Source organism: Syngnathus typhle, linkage group LG10, assembly GCF_033458585.1.
Source record: "Syngnathus typhle isolate RoL2023-S1 ecotype Sweden linkage group LG10, RoL_Styp_1.0, whole genome shotgun sequence".
Taxonomy (NCBI): Eukaryota; Metazoa; Chordata; class Actinopteri; order Syngnathiformes; family Syngnathidae; genus Syngnathus; species Syngnathus typhle.
The window spans coordinates 13,777,892-13,798,090 of NC_083747.1; the positions used below are offsets into that span (position 1 = coordinate 13,777,892).

Below are 20,199 nucleotides of genomic sequence, written 5' to 3' on the forward strand. Positions count from 1 at the left end.
TCTACATTTTTCAACCGATTCAACCCATTCCAACTTTCAACTGTTCATCATTTTTCTACCTATTCCACAACTTCCCACTTACCAAAAACTTCACATCTTTTATTTTGAAATTCACACCCACTTCCCTTTTCCCTTCTCATTTCTACATTTTTCAACCGATTCAACCCATTCCAACTTTCAACTGTTCATCATTTTTCTACCTATTCCACAACTTCCCACTTACCAAAAAATTCACATCTTTTATTTTGAAATTCACACTCAATTCCCTTTTCCCTTCTCATTTCTACATTTTTCAACCGATTCAACCCATTCCAACTTTCAACTGTTCATCATTTTTCTACCTATTCCACAACTTCCCACTTACCAAAAACTTCACATCTTTTATTTTGAAATTCAACCCCAATTCCCTTTTCCCTTCTCATTTCTACATTTTTCAACTGATTCAACCCATTCCAACTTTCAACTGTTCATCATTTTTCTACCTATTCCACAACTTCCCACTTACCAAAAACTTCACATCTTTTATTTTGAAATTCACCACAAATTCTCCAAATATTCTACATTTCTCAAGTAATTCAACACGTTTCAACATCGTTCGGCAGCATTCCCCGAAGAAGTTATTCATACATTTCGCCTTCACACGCAATTTCTCCAGAAATTGCAAAATTCTAGTTATTTATATTATTTATTTATACGTTACCTACTCACTTATATAATATAAAATAATGAAAAAATGCTTTAAAAAAGCGTATTTTTTGGCTCGGATCAATCTTTTTCCATTATTTGTAATGGGAAAACATGATTTGGAATTCACTTCTCGAACAGCCTTCTGGAACGGATTGTGGTCGAAAACCGAGGCTCCACTGTACAAGTAAGTAAGTAATGTGTTAATGATCAAGTAAAAATATGTGAACATTTTCACATATAAGTTGCTCCTGAGTATAAGCCCCCCCAGCCAAACTATGAAAAAGCTGCGACTTACAGTCCAAAAAATACAGTAAATGAAAAATGTTGTCTTGCAATTAAAAAGAAAGAACAAGCAATTTCTAAATTAAATATTTTCCGAGATTTGAAGCGGATGATTTTTTATGCATGCTTTATTGGCAGTGAGCAGAGCCGAGCGCCGAAGCCCGGCAGGGCTGACACTCGAGCGCGGTGGCGCGGTACGCTTTCCACACGGTGGCATGGCGCTGACAAAGTGTGCCGCCTCCCCGCTTTTCCTCGGCCCGGTTGCGGTTGATGTCCCCCACGCACAGCCAACCGCCGTCCGCCGCCGCCGGCTGTGGGCTGACGGCCCACTTGGAGTGGTCCTTGCTGTTGTTATAGGGCGACAAGCCGCCCGGGGACAGGCGCGTGACGTCCAGCACCTTCCAGCCCGGGCTGCAGTCAGACGGCAGGATGCCTCTCGAGTGGATCCAGAACTGCACCAGGAGGTCCGAGCGCAGGGCGGGGGCCACCCATGACTGGTACAGGTCTACACCAGTAGGAGGAGGACAAAGGTTAGGGAGAGCAACAAAGTCAAAATTTTCAGCGCTCTGTATGCATCTCAAATAGGAGGATGAGCTTGTCCTGTAGTTTGACCCTCTACTCGCAGCCACAATGGCGGACTTGTTTGACTCAAACTGATGAGCTTGTCAAATTGCACGATGCTCAATTTAACAGACTTCAGAAGATGAAATTCTTAATTGAAATAAAGACTTCCTTATTCCCCTCCGTGAGTCGTCACCTTATCGTGGTGGAGGGGTTTGCGTGCCCCTATGGTCCTAGGAGCCATGTTGTCTGGGGCTTCATGCCCCTGGTAGGGTCACCCATGGCAAACGGGTCCTAGGCGAGGGGCCAGACAAAGCACGGCTCACAAAACCCCTTATGACGATTAAGAAAATTGGATCTAGTTTTCCCTCGCCCGGACGCGGGTCACCGGGGCCCCCCTCTGGAGCCAGGCCTGGAGGCGGGGCTCAAAGGCAAACGTGGGTCCCCCTTCCCATGGGCTCACCACTTGTGGGAGGGGCCAAAGGGGTCGGGTGCAGTGCAAGCTGGGCGGCGGCCAGAGGCAGGCACCTTGGCGGTCTGATCCCCGGCTGCAGAAGCTGGCTCTTGGGAAATGAAATGTCACCTCTCTGGCTGGAAAAGAGCCCGAGCTGGTGTGCGAGGCAGAAAAGTTCCGACTAGATATACCGTTCTTTTCCGTGTATAGTGCGCAAAATTTAACGAATTTATTGTCCTAAAATCTGGGGTGCGCATTATACATGGGTACAAAAAATTAAAAAAAAAAAAGAAATTTAATTTGTTTTTTAGAAAACAAAACCAACAACAGGACTGACCGACAAAGTCGTGGAACAAAAAGACAGGGTGACATTACCAAAGACAGGAACAGAAACCAAACAGACATCATGACAGTAACACATGCAATGATCCGACGGTGAGCGAGGGGCAGACAGGACTTAAATACAAAACACGTTACATCGATTGAGGTGACACAGGAAGAGAGGGGCGACGCGAACAGAAACTATGGCAACCTAGACACATAGCAAAACTGGGGACGAGACATGACAAATCTCCCCGAAATAAAACTTGTAATCACCTTTCTTCTTGTTTGTTGTCAATCGCGCATCGCATTCAGCCATCCTGTCCCAACACACTTAGTCAAAAAAATCCATAATTGACGACACATCGTTTGATGCGATGGTGCAATCCTTGATGGTGTGTTGTCAAATATTGTTTGTTTTTTAATCTCCATCGCGGACCGGACGTCATGCGGAAGCAGTATGACTGTGCATGCGCGAAAGCAGTATGACTGCGCATGCGCACTATAGGTCAGCTGCGCAGAACGGATGCGCAAGACACGTCAGCTACCGTTTTTTTCCGTGTATAGTGCGCCCCCATGTATAGTACGCACCCTAAAAATGGCATGCTGATGCTGGAAAAAAGCTTGTACCCATGTATAATACGCACCCAATTTTTATGATTTTTTTTAAAAAAAGTAAAATAGTCTTTGGTATGGTCTTAACTAGGCTGGATGTAATTTTTTTTGTTGGCGTTGATTTCTCCGACTGCCCCTAAACCAGTGCTTCTCAAATAGTGGGGCGCGCCCCCCTTGGGGGGCGTGGTGCTATTCCTGGGGGGGCGCGTGTGACCCTGGGGAACAGGCTTTTTTTTTGGCAGTACTAGAATAAAGTGTAATTGCGCGTTTACTACAGCAGGGGGCAGTGGCGCTCTCATTGTTACTTCTGTCACGTAATTTCGGTCTCTTTGTGTGTTGTGACATGTGGAGAGATTGACAATAAAGCTGACTTTGACTTTGACAGTGCAACATTTTACGACTTACAAGACAAGTTAGGATAGTCACGGTGGGGAGGGGGGGCGCGAATAGTTTTCTTCTTGCTAGGGGGGGGCGTGACAGAAAATAATTGAGAAGCACTGCCCTAAACGCACCACCGCGCTCCGTGCGCGCAGGGGAAAGAGGCGGCTCTGTATGGGAGAGACGTTGAAGAGGAATAAAAACACCCTTGGAAACCAAAACTTGCCCCTCGTCGTGACTCGGAGCCGCAACAAATGTTTCGGATTTGTGTAGGGTACATTGTGACAGACGGCAAACTAGCAGGTGATCGAGCGAGCGTCTGATACAAGAGCATTGCGGTCGTATGGAGCGTGTTTGAAATGAACAGCAGAGACGAAAGGAACAAGGCAAAGTGTTGTGAAATAAAATATTACCTGTAATACGCATTTTGTTATTTGCTGATTGAAACTGCTAATTAAACTGTGAATTGAAACTAATAGGTGGAGAACTGAACTCTCGCTCTTTATATAGCTGACGTGTCTTGCGGAACCGTTCTGCGCATCTGTAATGGCGGCCTCCGTATGACGTCCGGTCCGCGATGGAGATTAAAAAACAAACAATATTTGACAATAACACACCATCGAGGATTGCACCATCGCATCAAACGATGTGTCGTCAATTATGAATTTTACTAAGTGTGTTGGGCAGGATGGCTGAATGCGATGCGCGATTGACAACAAACAAGAAGAAAGGTGAGTTTTATTTCGGGGGAGATTTGTCATGTCTCGTCCCCAGTTTTGCTATGTGTCTAGGTTGCCATAGTTTCTGTTCGCGTCACCCCTCTCTTCCTGTGTCACCTCAATCGATGTAACGTGTTTTGTATTTAAGTCCTGTCTGCCCCTCGCTCACCGTTGGATCATTGCATGTGTTACTGTCATTCTGTTCCTGTCTTTGGTAATGTCACCCTGTCTTTTTGTTCCACGACTTTGTCGGTCAGTCCTGTTGTTGGTTTTGTTGTACCATGACTTTCTTTTAAAAAAAAAAAAAAAAATTACAATTTTTTTTTGTACCCATGTATAATACGCACCCCAGATTTTAGGACAATAAATTAGTTAAATATTGCGCACTATACACGGAAAAAAACGGTATTTACTAATTAGCGAGAGTTCGGTTTAATTAGCAGTTTCATCAGAATGGATAAGAGAGCAAGTTATACTGTAGCATTTCGAAAGAAAGTCATTGAAGTGGCAGAAGAATTAGGCAATAGGGCAGCTGCGCGCCAATTTGACGTCAATGAGTCAAACATAAGACTCTGGATGAAGAAAAAAAATCAATTTGATACAGCGAAGGCTTCAGCAATATAGTCCTCTTCTCTTCTTTACTGACAATGAATGTGATAGTTTGATACAATCAGCAAATAACAAAATGCGTATTACAGGTCGGTCATATTTTATTTCACAACACTTTGCCTTGTTCCTTTTGTCTCTGCTGTTCACTTCAAACACGCTCCATACGAGCGCAATGCTCTCGTATCAGACAAGGCTTGCTCGATCACCTGCTCGTTTGCTGTCTGTCACAATGTACCCTACACAAATCCGAAACATTTGTTGCGGCTCCGAGTCACGACGAGGGGCAAGTTTTGGTTTCCAAGGGTGTTTTTATTCCTCTTCAACGTCTCTCCCATACAGAGCCGCCTTTTTCACGTCCGCACGCCTCTTTCATGTGCGCGCACGGAGCGCGGTGGTGCGTTTACGGGCAGTCGGAGAAATCAACGGCAACAAAAAAAATTACATCCAGCCTAGTTAAGACCATACCAAAGACTATAAAAATGGGACCCATTGCCTCCCTGCGTGTGTGACGATCATTGGGCCTTAAAAAAAATAAAAAAAATAATAAAATTTCATAAAAAAAATTCATAAAAATTGGGTGCGTACATTTTTTCCAGCATCAGTATGCCATTTTTAGGGTGCGTATTATACATGGGGGCGCACTATACACAGAAAAAAACGGTAGTCGGACTTGCCTCCACGCACAGTTTGGGTTCCGGTACAAGCCCTCTCGAGAGGGGCTGGACTCTCTTCCACTCTGGAGTTGCCCACGGTGAGAGGCGTCGAGCAGGTGTGGGTATACTTATTGCCCCCCGGCTGGGCGCCTGCACATTGGGGTTCACCACGGTGAACGAGAGGGTAGCCTCCCTCCGCCTTCGGGTGGGGGGACGGGTCCTGAGTGTTGTTTGTGTCTCTGCACCAAACGGCAGCTCAGAGTACCCACCCTTCTTGGGGTCCCTGGAGGAAGTGCTGGAGAGTGCTCCTTCTGGGGACTCCATCGTTCTACTGGGTGACTTCAATGCTCACGTGGGCAATGACAGTGAGACCTGGAAGGGCGTGATTGGGAGGAACGGCCCCCCCGATCTGAACCCGAGCGGTGTTCTATTGTTGGACTTCTGTGCTCGAGACGGATTTTCTATAATGAACACCATGTTCAAACATAAGGGTGTCCATGTGTGCACTTGGCACCAGGACACCCTAGACCGCAGTTTGATGATCGACTTTGTAGTCGTGTCATCGGATTTGCGGCCGCATGTTTTGGATACTCGGGCGAAGAGAGGGGCGGAGCTGTCAACTGATCCCCACCTGGTGGTGCGTTGGCTCAGATGGTGGGGGAAGATGCCAGTCTGACCTGGCAGACCCAAACGATCTGTGAGGGTCTGCTGGGAACGTCTGGCGGAATCCCCTGTCAGGAAGAGCTTCAACTCCCACCTCCGGCAGAGCTTTTCCCACGTCCCGGGGGAGGCGGGGGACATTGAGTCCGAGTGGACTTTGTTCCGCGCCTCCATTGTTGAGGCGGCCGACCGGAGCTGTGGCCGTAAGGTCATTGGTGCCTGTCGTGGCGGCAATCCCCGAACTCGCTGGTGGACACCGGCGGTAAGGGATGCTGCCAAGCTGAAGAAGTACCGGGTGGCCAAGCGGAACGCGGCTTCGGCGGTTGCTGAGGCAAAAACCCGGACGTGGGAGGAGTTTGGCGAGGCCATGGAGAATGACTTCCGGACGGCTTCGAGGAAATTCTGGTCCACCATCTGGCGTCTCAGGAGGGGGAAGCAGTGCAACGTCAACACTGTTTACAGTGGAGATGGCGTGCTGCTGACCTCGACTCGGGACGTCGTGTGTCAGTGGGGAGAATACTTCTAAGACCTCCTCAATTCCACCGACACGCCTTCCATTGTGGAAGCAGGGCCTGGGGATTCTGAGGCGGACTCTCCAATCTCTGGGGTCGAAGTCACTGAGGTAGTTAAAAAACTCCTCGGTGGCAGGGCCCCGGGGGTGGATGAGATCCGCCCGGATTTCTTAAGGGCTCTGGATGTTGTGGGGCTGTCATGGCTGACACGTCTCTACAACATCGCGTGGACATCGGGGACAGTGCCTCTGGATTGGCAGACTGGGGTGGTGGTTCCCCTCTTTAAGAAGGGGGACCGGAGGGTGTGTTCCAATTACAGGGGTATTACACTCCTCAGCCTCCCTGGTAAGGTATATTCAGCGGTGCTGGAGAGGAGGGTCCGTCGGGAGGTCGAACCTCGGATTCAGGAGGAACAGTGTGGCTTTTGTCCTGGCCGTGGAACAGTGGACCAGCTCTTCACCCTCAGCAGAATCCTCGAGGGTGCATGGGAGTTTGCCCAACCAGTCCACATGTGTTTTGTGGACTTGGAGAAGGCGTTCGACCGTGTCCCTCGGGAGGTTCTGTGGGGGGTGCTTCGGGAGTAACTGGGTACCGAGCCAACTGATAAGGGCGGTTCGGTCCCTGTATCACCGATGCCAGAGTTTGGTTCGCATATCCGGCAGTAAGTCGGATTCGTTCCCAGTGAGGGTTGGACTCCGCCAAGGCTGCCTTTTGTCACTGATTCTATTCATAATTTTTATGGACAGAATTTCTAGGCGCAGCCGAGGCGTTGAGGGTGTCCGGTTTGGGGCCTCAGCATCGCGTCTCTGCTTTTTGCAGACGACGTGGTGCTGTTGGCTTCTTCAGGCCGTGATCTCCAGCTCTCACTGGAGCGGTTCGTAGCCGAGTGTGAAGCGGTCGGGATGAGGGTCAGCACCTCCAAATCCGAGTCCATGGTCCTCGATCGGAAAAGGGTGAATTGCCCTCTCCGGATCGGGGATGAGATCCTGCCCCAAGTGGAGGAGTTTAAGTAGCTCGGGGTCTTGTTCACGAGTGAGGGGAGGATGGAGCGCGAGATGACAGGCGGATCGGTGCAGCGTCGGCAGTAATGCGGACTCTGTACCGGTCCGTCGTGGTAAAGAGAGAGCTGAGCCAAAAGGCAAAGCTCTCAATTTACCAGTCGATTTACGCTCCTACCCTCACCTATGGTCACGAGCTATAGGTCGTGACCGAAAGAACGAGATCCCGGATACAAGCGGCTGAAATGAGTTTTCTCCGCAGGATGTCCGGGCTCTCCCTTAGAGATAGGGTGAGAAGTTCGGTCATCCGGGAGAGACTCGGAGTAGAGTCGCTGCTCCTCCACGTTGAGAGGAGCCAGATGAGGTGGCTCGCGCATCTCATCAGGATGCCTCTTGGACGCCTCCCTGGGGTGGTGTTCCGGGCATGTCCCACCGGTAGGAGACCCCGGGGACGACCCAGGACGCGCTGGAGAGACTATGTCTCTCAGCTGGCCTGGGAACGCCTTGGGATCCCCCGGGATGAGCTAGATGAAGTGGCTGGGGAGAGCGAAGTCTGGGAGTCCCTCCTGAAGCTGCTGCCCTCGCGACTTGACCCCGGATAAGCGGAAGAAGATGGATGGATGGACTTCCTTATTTTATTTTTGTCAGACCTACAAAACGGACGTCAAATGGCCGCTTCAAGTCAAGATGGATGACTTGGAACTTTTGGGGCCTGGCTTCTACAAGACTTAGTTTGCGAGTCTGTTCAAGAAACAAATTCATGTATGCATTAATCTGGCTTCAGGTGGCTGAATTTAATAAACAAAAACCCACACTTGATTGCCATCCAGCCGAAGATGTCTGCTTGAAACCAAAATGGCTGACTTGCTGTGTTAGCCGAAAATGCTCGAAAACCAGTTTTTGCCCTATTTTACCTACCGCGGTCGAAGGCAGCTCCTTTGGCGAAGCTGACGAAGGCGGCGCCGCCTTTAGATGTAAGCGTGACGCTGCGGTTGGTGGGTGGGGCCAGCGCACTGCTTTGATTGCATACGGCGGCCAGAGCCGGGGCCTCCGCCGCAAAGAAGGGCGGCATGTTGCAGTCATAGACGTTGGCCTGGTTGATCTGCAGCTGCTCGCCTGCACGAAGAAAGTTGCCACTGACATTTTGCGGTGGTTCCTTTTCTTTGTCGGACGTCTGGTTTACCGATGGTGTGGAAGCGGTCCAGCGGGAAGCTGACGCACAGGAAGTTCTGTCCATAAGTGGCACCACCGTCGGGGAAGTGGTAGCGACCCGCCCGTCGTGCCGGGGGAAAGATGGGCGTGCTGTGGATGAGCCAGAAACCCTGTGTCTTGTCCAGCAGCACCACACCTCCGTGCCACAAAAGGCAACAAACGCACTCCAGTCACATTGCAGAAAAAGTCTGTTTGCCTCTCGAGTCATGCTAGGAATTATCGTCATGCATTCGTCGAGAAATGAATTGGTTTGATGACATAAGTATCGTTGCTGAATGCGTGTCCCGATCACTAAACGTTCGAAGGCACATCGGCAAACGTGGCTCTCCTTGGCTAAAGCGGGACTTGATTAGGGTACACTCGAGAGGCGTATCAACAAAAACGGCCATGGCTTTTTTGGGCAAGTGCGGAGCTCACCTTTGGTGTGTCCTCCTTTGTGGTTGTGCCCGAGCCCATCCTGGTCATTGTAAAGGATGTAGGCCACTCCTGCCTGCTGACAAAGAGGGCATTGTGCATTTGAATCGGGTTACCGTCGGACAGGCGAGCGAGCGTACTTGAGTCTGCCAGTAGAGTTGCGCCAGCGTCCTGCCCAACGCTCCCATTGTGTCGTTGATGGTCCCCACGCCGGGTGTCCAGCCGGCGCCGCTCTCATCCAGCAGCAAGTACATTAGACCCGACGCCGTGCCATGCGTCTTTGGCAGCTTGTACATATAAAACCTCAAAGGGAAAAAAAAGTCCGGAACCACATCTGGACTCGACATTCATGTCGCTCAGATAGAAAATATTTGTTAAGTCTGCGCGCGTGGGGAGGAGGCTCCCGCCGGCTCAACTTGTCTGTCCAATTCCACTTTGAAATAAAGAAAAGACCCGTGTAAATGGCACCGTTGCATCACGTTAGAAATGCCAACGTAGTGGAAATCAACAATGGTTACTAACTTGACTGACACTCAAAAGAGAGCTTGTTAGGAGGCTAGCGTGCGTCTTGGCAATGAGAAAAGATAACGCCTGACGCGTGAAAAAAAGCCATGGGCGGCCGTTATTTCGTTTCGGTTTGTTGAGTTGTCATTACCAGTCGACGGCGTCCCCCTGGTCGTTGTAGCAACTTATTGGAGATGCTGGGTCCCCGTGCGGCAAGAAGGAACACAGCAGCAGCAACAGGGAGAACATCTGGAAAACGACATACAAATCCGACAAGACACTTGAAAGAGGGACACTACCTCCATAGTACGCATGCGCGTGTTTAGTGGAGTACGCAGTGCTCAAGACAAGAGTGACAACCCTCTCAACCGAGGCTCGGCAAGTCCGCTCCTCGGGAGCCACTCAGAAGCCTGATGATTTGAATCGGTCGTATCTTGCCTTGTGTTCTCGTCTTAACTTTACAGCGAAGGTTGGAGGTTGGCGCGCGAGGGAAGGCTGCTGTTCACAATTGGCAATCATAGGTCAGACACTCTGTAACACATTATGCAGTTTCAACATTGAAAAATAGGAAAATGTACCAGATTTTGTTTTTTATGTATTACACACATATTCAATACGAATGTGTACTGCAAGATGAAGATGACATTGGAAAATGTACTGCGCTGGACTGGAAAAACGTTGGGCAAGACAATCACAGCAGTTGTAAATGATATGAGCAAATGGAGATCTGCTTATCATTGTTTATTAGGGGTGTAACGATTCATCGATACACATCGATTAATCGATATAATGCTCTACGATTTGTTGGCATCGATGCTAAACGTAAACATCGATTTATATCGCCGTGTTTGACCTCGGACATTAGACGCGACTTTATTTTGAAATCCAGTTCATTGTTGATGCTTCCTCTTTCCGGGAGCAGTGAGCGGCGTGTTGTGTTGTGAGCAGAGCAGGCACGTGAAAGGGGAGTCGACAACTAGTACGCGGCTCCTGAGCTGGTGCTATGGCTAGTGTCCAAAACGACGAGGAAATTTGCTCCCCTTTAGGCTTCAAGTCATTCGTTTGGAAGCACTTTGGATTCCAAAGAAAAGATGGCTCAACGGGCAAGACACGTGCAGTTTGTAAATCCTGCCATGCGGTGATCAAATAACCACAAATCTCTATATTTATATTTAAAGAAAAAACACGACAGAAAGTTCAGTGTTAAAATAAGCACTTTGTATACTACAATAGACTTGTAATTTCCTAAATAAAGAGTTTGCAGTACCTTGTTGATTTTGCGTATGAATAGTTATAAATCAGGATATTCTATATTTTTTATTTAAAAAAAAAAAAATCGATGGTAGAGCACTATATCGCGATGTATCGCGAATGAATTACAGCAGGCTTTAAGATATCGGCAAATATCGTATCATGCTCTTTGTATCGATTTAATATCGTATCGTGACAAAACCCGCGATTTACACCCCTATTGTTTATGTATGTGTGACATGTACCTTCGGACATCAGAGGGCGCTTAAAGATTCAGAAAATGAACAGGACGAGAGAGACGTAAATGTTCCGGGCTGTATACTGTGTGTGATGAAGCGTGTTGAAAGAAAGTAAAAGTTCTTCTTCCTCAATATACGGTTTGGTTATTAAGAACCCACAATGAAAAAACAACACAGCAGTTGTCTCTTGCACATACAACACGCGCGTGAACATGTCTCGGAATCTTAATGATCCTAAATAATCAACTTGACGCCCTTGCCATCACATAAATGATGTCAAAGCGCTGCAGTGAAAATATCCTCTTACTTACAAGTAACTTTGTGCAGGTTGTAAGGCAGATAGAAAGAAATATCTTGCATGAAATCAACTTGCCTTGAAATGTGGTCGTTGGTCCTCATCTAAGTTGTCGGGTGTTGCTTTTGGCTTACTGGCTGCCAGTCGTGTCATCGCATCCGCAAGTCACATGAATTTGTTCCACTTTTTGATAAACGGAACTTGTCTCCCTTCCCCCACTTTTCTTTTTTTTTTTTTTTACTTTCGATCCGCAAGTCACATGAATTTGTTCCACTTTTTTATAAACGGAACTTGTCTCCCTTCCCCCACCTTTTTTTTTTTTTTTTACTTTCGATTTTGTTTTGGGGCGGCTCGGTGGAACACTTGGGTAGCACGTCAGCCTCACAGTTAGGAGGGTGCGGGTTCGATTCCACCTCCGGCCCTCCCTGTGTGGAGTTTGCATGTTCTCCCCGGGCCCGCGTGGGTTTTCTCCGGGCACTCCGGTTTCCTCCCACATCCCAAAAACATGCTTGGTAGGCCGATTGAACACTCCAAATTGTCCCTAGGTGTGAGTGCGAGTGCAAATGGTTGTTTGTCTCTGTGTGCCCTGCGATTGGCTGGCAACCGGTTCAGGGTGTCCCCCGCCTACTGCCCGATGACGGCTGGGATAGGCTCCAGCACGCCCGCGACCGCAGTGGGGACTAAGCGGTACAGAAAACGGATGGATGGATTTTGTTTTGGTCGAACTACATGATGGAATGCGGAAAGGAAAGCGTCCTCACTAAGGTTGACATGCAGGTGCAATGAGCGAGGCGGCTCACTACCACTACCTAGCGATGTCTTATTTTTTCTATTTCCTTTCCAACCCCAAGCCACCATTTTCATTTTGAACATGTACGCGCTAGGGGTGTAACGATTCGTCGATACACACCAATTAATCGATATAATGCTGTACGGTTTGTTAGGATCGATGCTAAACGTAAACATCGATTTATATATCGCCCGTTTTTTACCTCGGACATTGGACGCGACTTTATTTTGAAATCCAGTTCATTGTTGCTTGCTTCCTTTTTCCGGGAGCAGTGCGCAGCGTGTTGTGTTGTGAGCAGAGCAGGCACGTGAAAGGGGAGCCGACAACTACGCGGCCCCTGGGCTGGTCCTATGGCTAGTGTCCAAGAAGACAAGGAAATTCGCTCCCCTTTGGGCTTCAAGTCATTCGTTTGGAAGTACTTTGTAATTTCCTAAATAAAGAGTTTGCAGTACCTTGTTGATTTTGCGTATGAATTGTTATAAATCAGGATATTGTTCTATATCGATCGTAGAGCACTATATCGTGATTAGGGGTGTAAATCGCGGGTTTTGTCACGATACGATATATCGATACAAAGATCTACGATACGATATTTCCCGATAGTTCTGCCTTTCAGCCTGCTGCGATTCATTCACGATATATCACGATATAGTGCTCTACGATCGATATATTTTTTTTTTTAAATAAAAAATATAGAACAATATCCTGATTTATAACAATTCATACACAAAAACAACAAGGTACTGCAAACCCTTTATTTGGGAAATTACAAGAGTATTGTAGTATACAAAGTGCTTATTTTAACACTGAACTTTGATGTCGTGTTTTTTCTTTAAATGTGCGGCTCCCTGAATATTTGATCACCGCATGGCAGGATTTACAAACTGCACGTGTCTTGTCCGTTGAGCCATCTTTTCTTTGGAATCCAAAGTGCTTCCAAACGAATGACTTAAAGCCTAAAGGGGAGCAAATTTCCTCGGCTTTTTGGACACTAGCCATAGCACCAGCCCAGGGGCCGCGTAGTTGTCGACTCCCCTTTCACGTGCCTGCTCTGCTCACAACACAAAGCCGCGCACTGCTCCCGGAAAGAGGAAGCAAGCAACAATGAACTGGATTTCAAAATAAAGTCGCGTCTAATGTCCAAGGTCAAACACGGCGATATAAATCGATGTTTACGTTTAGCATCGATGCCAATAAATTGTAGAGCATTATATCGATTAATCGATGTGTATCGATGAATCGTCACACCCCTAATCGTGATGTATCGTGAATGAATCATAGCAGGCTTTAAGATATCGGCAAATATCGTATCGTGATTCTTTGTATCAGTATGATATCGTATCGTGTCAAAACCCGCGATTTACACCCCTAGTACGTGCCATTATTTTCTTTCCAACCTCAAGCCACAATTTTCATGTCAAATTGAACATGAACGCGCCATTACAATTGTGTACAACAAACTTGATTTTTGTTCTCAGATTTGAAACGTACATGACTGAAACGGGAAGACGAAAGGGGAAGTAGACGAGTGTTTACAATTTCAATTTCGAAATGTACACGAGCGAGTGCAGAAGTGTCTTCTTTTCTTCACCAAAGCTTCACTTTTTAAAATATTTTTAAATCATAGAGATGATTTTATTGCTACATGTGTTTTCTAATGCAATATGAACACTGACGTGTGTCATTTATTTTCACTTGAATAAGTAACGCTGTTATTCCCTTCAATATATTTCAAATTGTTTTGTTCAGACAAGTAGAAATATAATTTTTAAGTGTTACCTGCTGCTGAGAGACATGATGAATCTCATCGAAATATTCTGTTGGGTTTTGTCCACAATTTAGGGAGCGCGCTATCTGCGCCTCACGGCAAAAGCCATTGCCAATCACCTGTTATCCAATTTACTCACCGCATGGTCGTTTGATTTCTTCAGATTTAAGAAAATTCTAAGACACTGAAGCAGAAATTAGACTTACACAGGTTGGTTGAGTTCAATCACAATTCTTGTGAAGAAAGCTCTGTTTTCAGGAAAGTACAATACACCGCTGGGCCTTTCAAGAGCAGAAAGTCTCCATTCAGAAAAGACAACATTCAAGGTTCTTTGGTCAGCTTATATTCATTTGCACATGCCAGTGTGGGCCGAGTTTGATGGGTGATGAGTCAGGGGGTGTGGCAAGTTCACAGGAGATTTTGATTCCATGGGAGTGGGTGCTGATTATGGGCGATTCGGTGTGTGTGGGGGCTGTTGTCTTCCATCCCGTCTTTCGGCCGTGGCGATCATCTTTAGCCGAGTCCTTGGGTAGGGGCTGTTGTCTTCCATCCCGTCTTTCGGCCTTGGCAATCATCTTTGGCCGAGTCCTTGGCTGACTCCCTCTGGCACCTGCTGGTTTTTATCTCCAAGTGACCTTCCTGTAAACATTCTCCCCCATTCTTGCACATACCCTGTCGCAAGTCAAGTCAAGTTTATTTGTATAGCCCTAAATCACAAGCAGTCTCAAAGAGAGGGAGAGAAAACAAACTCCAGTCGAAATCGGCCACTACAGGTTAGTTAAAGGCCATGTCATAGAAATGTGTCTTTAAACGTGTCTTAAATGTTTCTACTGAGGTAGCAGTTCTAATATCCATTGGTAGGGCGTTCCAAAGCTCTGGAACCCGAATAGAAAATGCTCTAGAGCAGTGGTCCCCAACCTTTTTTGCGCCACGTCAGAAATATCTTCGCGGACCGGCATTTATATAAATAAATAATACATTTATATAAATAAATAAATAATACATTTATAGTAAATACCGTTTTTTTCCATGTGTAATGCGCCCCCATGTATAATACGCACCCTAAAAATGGCATGTTGATGCTGGAAAAAAGCCTGTACCCATGTATAATACGCACCCAAATTTTGACTCCTACTTAAGTCGGTTAACGTAAAATTATTTCAGAAAAAAGATCCTCTTTGGGAACAACCGGATGTTATTCTGCCGGTCAGTATCACTGCGCATGCGCAAGCAAACTCGATAGCGAAGAAATGTTTCGGATTTGTGTAGGGTACATTGTGACAGCAAACAAGCAGATGATCAAGCAAGCGTCTGATACGAGAGCATTGTGTTCGTATGGAGTGTGTTTGACGTGAACAGCAGAGAAGAAAGCGCATCTGTAATGGCGGCCTCCGTATCATATCCGGATTAAAAAAAAAAGTATTTTTTTTTTTTTTGTACAAATGTATAATGCGCCCCCCAGATTTTAGGACAATAAATTAGTTACATTTTGCGCATTATACATGGAAAAAAACGGTATATAAATACGATGAAATAAAATGATACGACTGACATAAAAATGACAAAAATAAAACTCACCATTACGTTGAATTAGTGGGAGCACTGAGTTTGTTTCTCAGAAACGAGCCGGGCCCATCTAGACGTAATCGGAGACAATGACACCCGAAGTGTTTAAGGTTTGTCTTTGCGGGCTCGACTGGGGAAACATGTCACGTGACCGGGACGAGTGTCTTGACCTGAATTAATTGATCGTGGATAAAAAAAAAAAAATCTCTGTGCGGCTTGGCGGCCCGGTACCAAGTGACCCGCGGCCCGGTGGTTGGGGGCCAACCCGCGGCTCGCGAGCCGCATGCGGCTCTTTGGCCGGTTTCATGCGGCTCTTTTACGTTCATATCAACATTTGTGTTTATTTTTCGTGCGTATTTGCTTCGCTTGAGTTCAACATGGTATTTTGGTCAAACGCGCATGCGCGTGAGGTGAAATCCCGCAAAGGAGGAGGGACAAACAGAGCGATTGGTTTTGCTGGCTTTTTAATGAATGGCGACTGTGACTACGGAGGCCCATTAGGTCCAGAAAAGCTGACAAGACGCTTGCCAAAATGGCAAGGAAAAATGCACAGCTAAACGAATATGTGACGAGGAACACAGGACGTTTTTAACAGAGTTAAAGTTGTTTTTTGTTGAACGCTATGGCAAGCCATTCTGCCTGATATGTCGGACGTCATTGGCGCATTTAAAAGCTTCAAATGGTCAGCGCTAGGGGTGTAACGATACATCGATACACATCGATTAATCGATATAATGCTCTACGATTTATTGGCATCGATGCTAAAGGTAAACATCGATTTATATCGCCGTGTTTGACCTCGGACATTAGACGCGACTTTATTTTGAAATCCAGTTCATTGTTGCTTGCTTCCTCTCTCCGGGAGCAGTGCGCCCGGCGTTGTTGTGTTGTGAGCAGAGCACGCGCGTGAAAGGGGAGGCGACAACTAGTACGCGGCTCCTGGGCTGGTGCTATGGCTAGTGTCCAAAGAGACGAGGAAATTTGCTCCCCTTTAGGCTTCAAGTCATTCGTTTGGAAGCACTATGGATTCCAAAGAAAAGATGGCTCAACGGACAAGACACGTGCAGTTTGTAAATCCTGCCATGCGGTGATCAAATATTCAGGGAGCACAAATCTCGCCGCACATTTAAAGAAAAAACACCACATCAAAGTTCAGTGTTAAAATAAGCACTTTGTATACTACAATACTCTTGTAATTTCCTAAATAAAGAGTTTGCAGTACCTTGTTGATTTTGCGTATGAATTGTTATAAATCAGGATATTGTTCTATATTTTTTATTAAAAAAAAAAATAAAAATCGATCGTAGAGCACTATATCGCGATATATCGTGAATGAATCGCAGCAGGCTTTAAGATATCGGCAAATATCGTATCGTAGTTCTTTATATCGATATTATATTGTATCGTGAAAAAACCCGCGATTTACACCCCTCGTCAGCGCCACTTCAGCTCACTTCATGCCAATACCGATAAGGACTTTGCAAAAGGGACTGAATTTCGCAAGCACAAGTTTGGAGACTTTGAAAAGTCAGGCAAAAAAATAGGTACAGTTTTTCAAAAAAATTACGAAGCACTCAGATTGTCACACTTGCATTCTTTCAACTGGCTTGGAACATTGCACGGGCTAAAAAGCCATACAATGAAGTGGAGTTCGTTAAAATATGCCTCAGTGACGTTATTGAAATCTTGTCTCCTGAAAACGACAAACTAAAACGAATGGTCTGTCCCGCCACACAGTGTGGTAGTTTGGGTCGAGCACTCGGTGCTCGACTGTGTTGGTCTGTCTGTATCGGGAGTCTGGGATGGGTTGACTGAGCGGGGAGTAAAGATCGGCTCGTACTGCATCCTTGCCTCCGTGTATTATTGTTGAAACAACCAGTAAGCAACCCACGGGTAGTGACAACACTACAACAGTGATTCAGAGCAGTGCTTCTCAAATAGTGGGGCGCGCCCCCCTTGGGGGGCGCCGTGCTATACCTGGGGGGGCGCGTGTGACCCTGGGGAACAGGCTTTTTTTTTGCAGTACTAGAATAAAGTGTAATTGCGCATCTTCCCAGCAGGGGGCAGTGGCGCTCTCATTGTTACTTCTGTGACGTTTGCGACAGTGCAACATTTTACGACTTACAAGACAAGTTAGGATAGTCACGGTGGGGAGGGGGGGGGGGGGCGCGAATAGTTTTCTTCTTGCTAGGGGGGGCGTAACAGAAAATAATTGAGAAGCACTGTATCAGAGCATAAAGCCACAACATGGTGTCAGAAGACGGAGTTACGGAGTAAATCAAGGACAGTATTCAACACGTGTTGACCGAAGATTAGCGGCAAGCTGACGGGAGATAACACAGCCGACATGGAGCAGTTCAGGCCACCGTCTCCGCTGATAATCACGGGGAACCTCGCTGAAAACTGGCACAGCTGGGAGCAGCGTTTCCAGCTCTATATGGTTGCTTCTGGCGCGGTGGATAAAAATGAGGGGGTTAAAATCGCCATCCTGCTCCACACTGTCGGCGAGGAGGCGCTGGAAGTGTATAATACACTTGCCATTACCCCAGAAGGGGAGGAAGCACACAATGTTCATTGTTGAAAATGTGGTCTTTGGTCTGTGGTTTTAGTACTGTAGGAGTCAATTTGTCATTATCATGTTGGTGCGTGACATAATAATGTCATACAATAAATTTGGCTGAGCAGAGGGGTGTGTGTGTGTGTGGGGGGGGGGGTGTTCATGTGTGCTTATTAGGGGTGTAACGATACATCGATACACCGATATAATGCTCTACGATTTATTGGCATCGATGCTAAAGGTAAACATCGATTTATATCGCCGTGTTTGACCTCGGACATTAGACGCGACTTTATTTTGAAATCCAGTTCATTGTTGCTCGCTTCCTCTTTCCGGGAGCAGTGCGCCCGGCGTTGTGGTGTTGTGAGCAGAGCACGCACGTGAAAGGGGAGTCGACAACTAGTACGCGGCTCCTGGGCTGGTGCTATGGCTAGTGTCCAAAAAGACGAGGAAATTTGCCCTTTAGGCTTCAAGTCATTCGTTTGGAAGCACTTTGGATTCCAAAGAAAAGATGGCTCAACGGACAAGACACGTGCAGTTTGTAAATCCTGCCATGCGGTGATCAAATATTCAGGGAGCACAAATCTCGCCGCACATTTAAAGAAAAAACACGACATCAAAGTTCAGTGTTAAAGTAAGCAATTTGTATAATACAATACTCTTGTAATTTCCTAAATAAAGAGTTTGCAGTACCTTGTTGATTTTGCGTATGAATTGTTATAAATCAGGATATTGTTCTATATTTTTTATTAAAAAAAAAAAAAAACGATCGTAGAGCACTATATCGCGATATATCATGAATGAATCGCAGCAGGCTTTAAGATATTGGCAAATATCGTATCGTAGTTCTTCGTATCGATATTATATCGTATCGTGACAAAACCCGCGATTTACACCCCTAGTGCTCATGTGTATGTTGTGGCTCTTTGCGATGACACAGTAAAAAATGTGGCTCTTAGTCTCTGACTGGTTGGCCACCCCTGCTCTAGAGCCTGCAGACATTTTCTTGGCCCTCGGTGTCGCTAAAAGTGTAGTGTTTTGCGAACAAAGGTTACTAGACGGAACATAAGGAACAACTAGGTCGACGAGATAAGAAGGCCCTAAGCCATGAAGTGATTTATAGGTTAATAGAAGAACCTTGAAGTCACATCTTAAATGGACCAGGAGCCAATGTAAGTTGGCTAATATTGGGGTAATGTGATCAAATTTTCTTGTCCGTGAGAGCAGCCTTGCAGCAGCATTTTGTACTAACTGTAGACCTTTGATGCGGGACTTAGGAAGACCAGAGAATAGTACATTACAGTAGTCCAGGCGCGACGTGACAACGCATGTATAATAGTTTCCGCATCACCGGTCGAGAGGATCGGATGAATCTTTGCAATATTACGAAGGTGAAAAAACCCAATTCTGGTTATATTCTTAATGTGCTTTTGAAAGGAAAGAGTTTGGTCAAATATTACCCCGAGATTAGTTACAGTATCGCTCTGAGTGATAGTACGGTTAGCTATAGTTATAGCGGTTTCCTTGAATAAGTGTTGATAACGAGTTGAACCAATTATCAACATCTCAGTTTTATCTGGGTTAAGACGAAGGAAGTTGAGAGACATCCATTGCTTGATCTCCGCAAGGCACGCCTCAAGATTACAACAATCCCGCGGATGTGTCATCGATAACGGCATATATAATTGGGTGTCATCTGCGTAGCATTGAAAACTAATATTATATTTACGTATTATGTCCCCAAGCGGAATCATATAAATATTAAATAGAATTGGTCCGAGAACTGATCCCTGTGGGAGACCACACGTAACATTATAGAGCTCCGAGGACGCATTGCCATGCACCACTCGGTGCGTCCTGTTTGGTAGATAGGAATGGAACCAGCCTAGTGCTGACCCTGAAATACCAACACAACTTTTAAGACGCCCTAATAAAATATTGAAGTCTACAGTGTCGAAGGCAGCACTAAGATCGAGTAGTAACAGTACAGATGAAGTGTTTGAATCCATAGCTATGAGGAGATCGTTAGTCACTTTAGCAAGTGCTGTCTCAGTGGAATGATTAGCTCTAAAACCAGACTGAAAAGAGTCATATCAATTATTGGCGACCATGTAATCAATAAGCTGCTGCGCTACTACTTTTTCAAGAAGTTTT

General features: G+C 46.3%; 1 protein-coding gene across 8 annotated transcripts; it reads right to left on the minus strand.

Annotated features, from left to right (window-relative positions):
- Positions 1 to 501: 501 nt before the first annotated feature.
- On the minus strand, positions 502 to 14,266 carry dnase2 (deoxyribonuclease II, lysosomal). Of its 8 annotated transcripts, none has more exons than XM_061289834.1 (8): positions 11,443 to 11,603; positions 10,018 to 10,110; positions 9,731 to 9,828; positions 9,216 to 9,378; positions 9,079 to 9,151; positions 8,633 to 8,751; positions 8,368 to 8,565; positions 502 to 1,474 (listed from the first exon to the last, which is right to left on the minus strand). In XM_061289834.1, exons 2-8 carry the CDS (start codon positions 10,096 to 10,098, stop codon positions 1,052 to 1,054), a joined length of 1,155 nt encoding a protein of 384 aa, XP_061145818.1. In that variant the 5' UTR covers positions 10,099 to 10,110; positions 11,443 to 11,603; the 3' UTR covers positions 502 to 1,051. The 8 variants fall into 8 exon arrangements, with proteins under 8 accessions (XP_061145818.1, XP_061145814.1, XP_061145816.1 ...); XM_061289830.1 differs by having other exon boundaries at positions 9,079 to 9,154; XM_061289832.1 differs by lacking the exon at positions 11,443 to 11,603 and adding an exon at positions 14,129 to 14,266 and having other exon boundaries at positions 1,080 to 1,474; positions 8,633 to 8,797; positions 9,079 to 9,154.
- Between the last annotated feature and the right edge of the window lie 5,933 nt (positions 14,267 to 20,199).

Bases quoted from the DNA above. Each gene is read 5' to 3' on its own strand.
- dnase2 (XM_061289830.1), bottom strand. From the start codon at position 10,098: ATGATTGCCAATTGTGAACAGCAGCCTTCCCTCGCGCGCCAACCTCCA. The intron at 8,566-8,632 runs GTAAACCAGACG...TTCTTCGTGCAG, and splicing joins GGACCGCTTCCACACCATCG to GCGAGCAGCTGCAGATCAAC. The intron at 1,475-8,367 runs GTAGGTAAAATA...CTACTGGTGTAG, and splicing joins AGGAGCTGCCTTCGACCGCG to ACCTGTACCAGTCATGGGTG.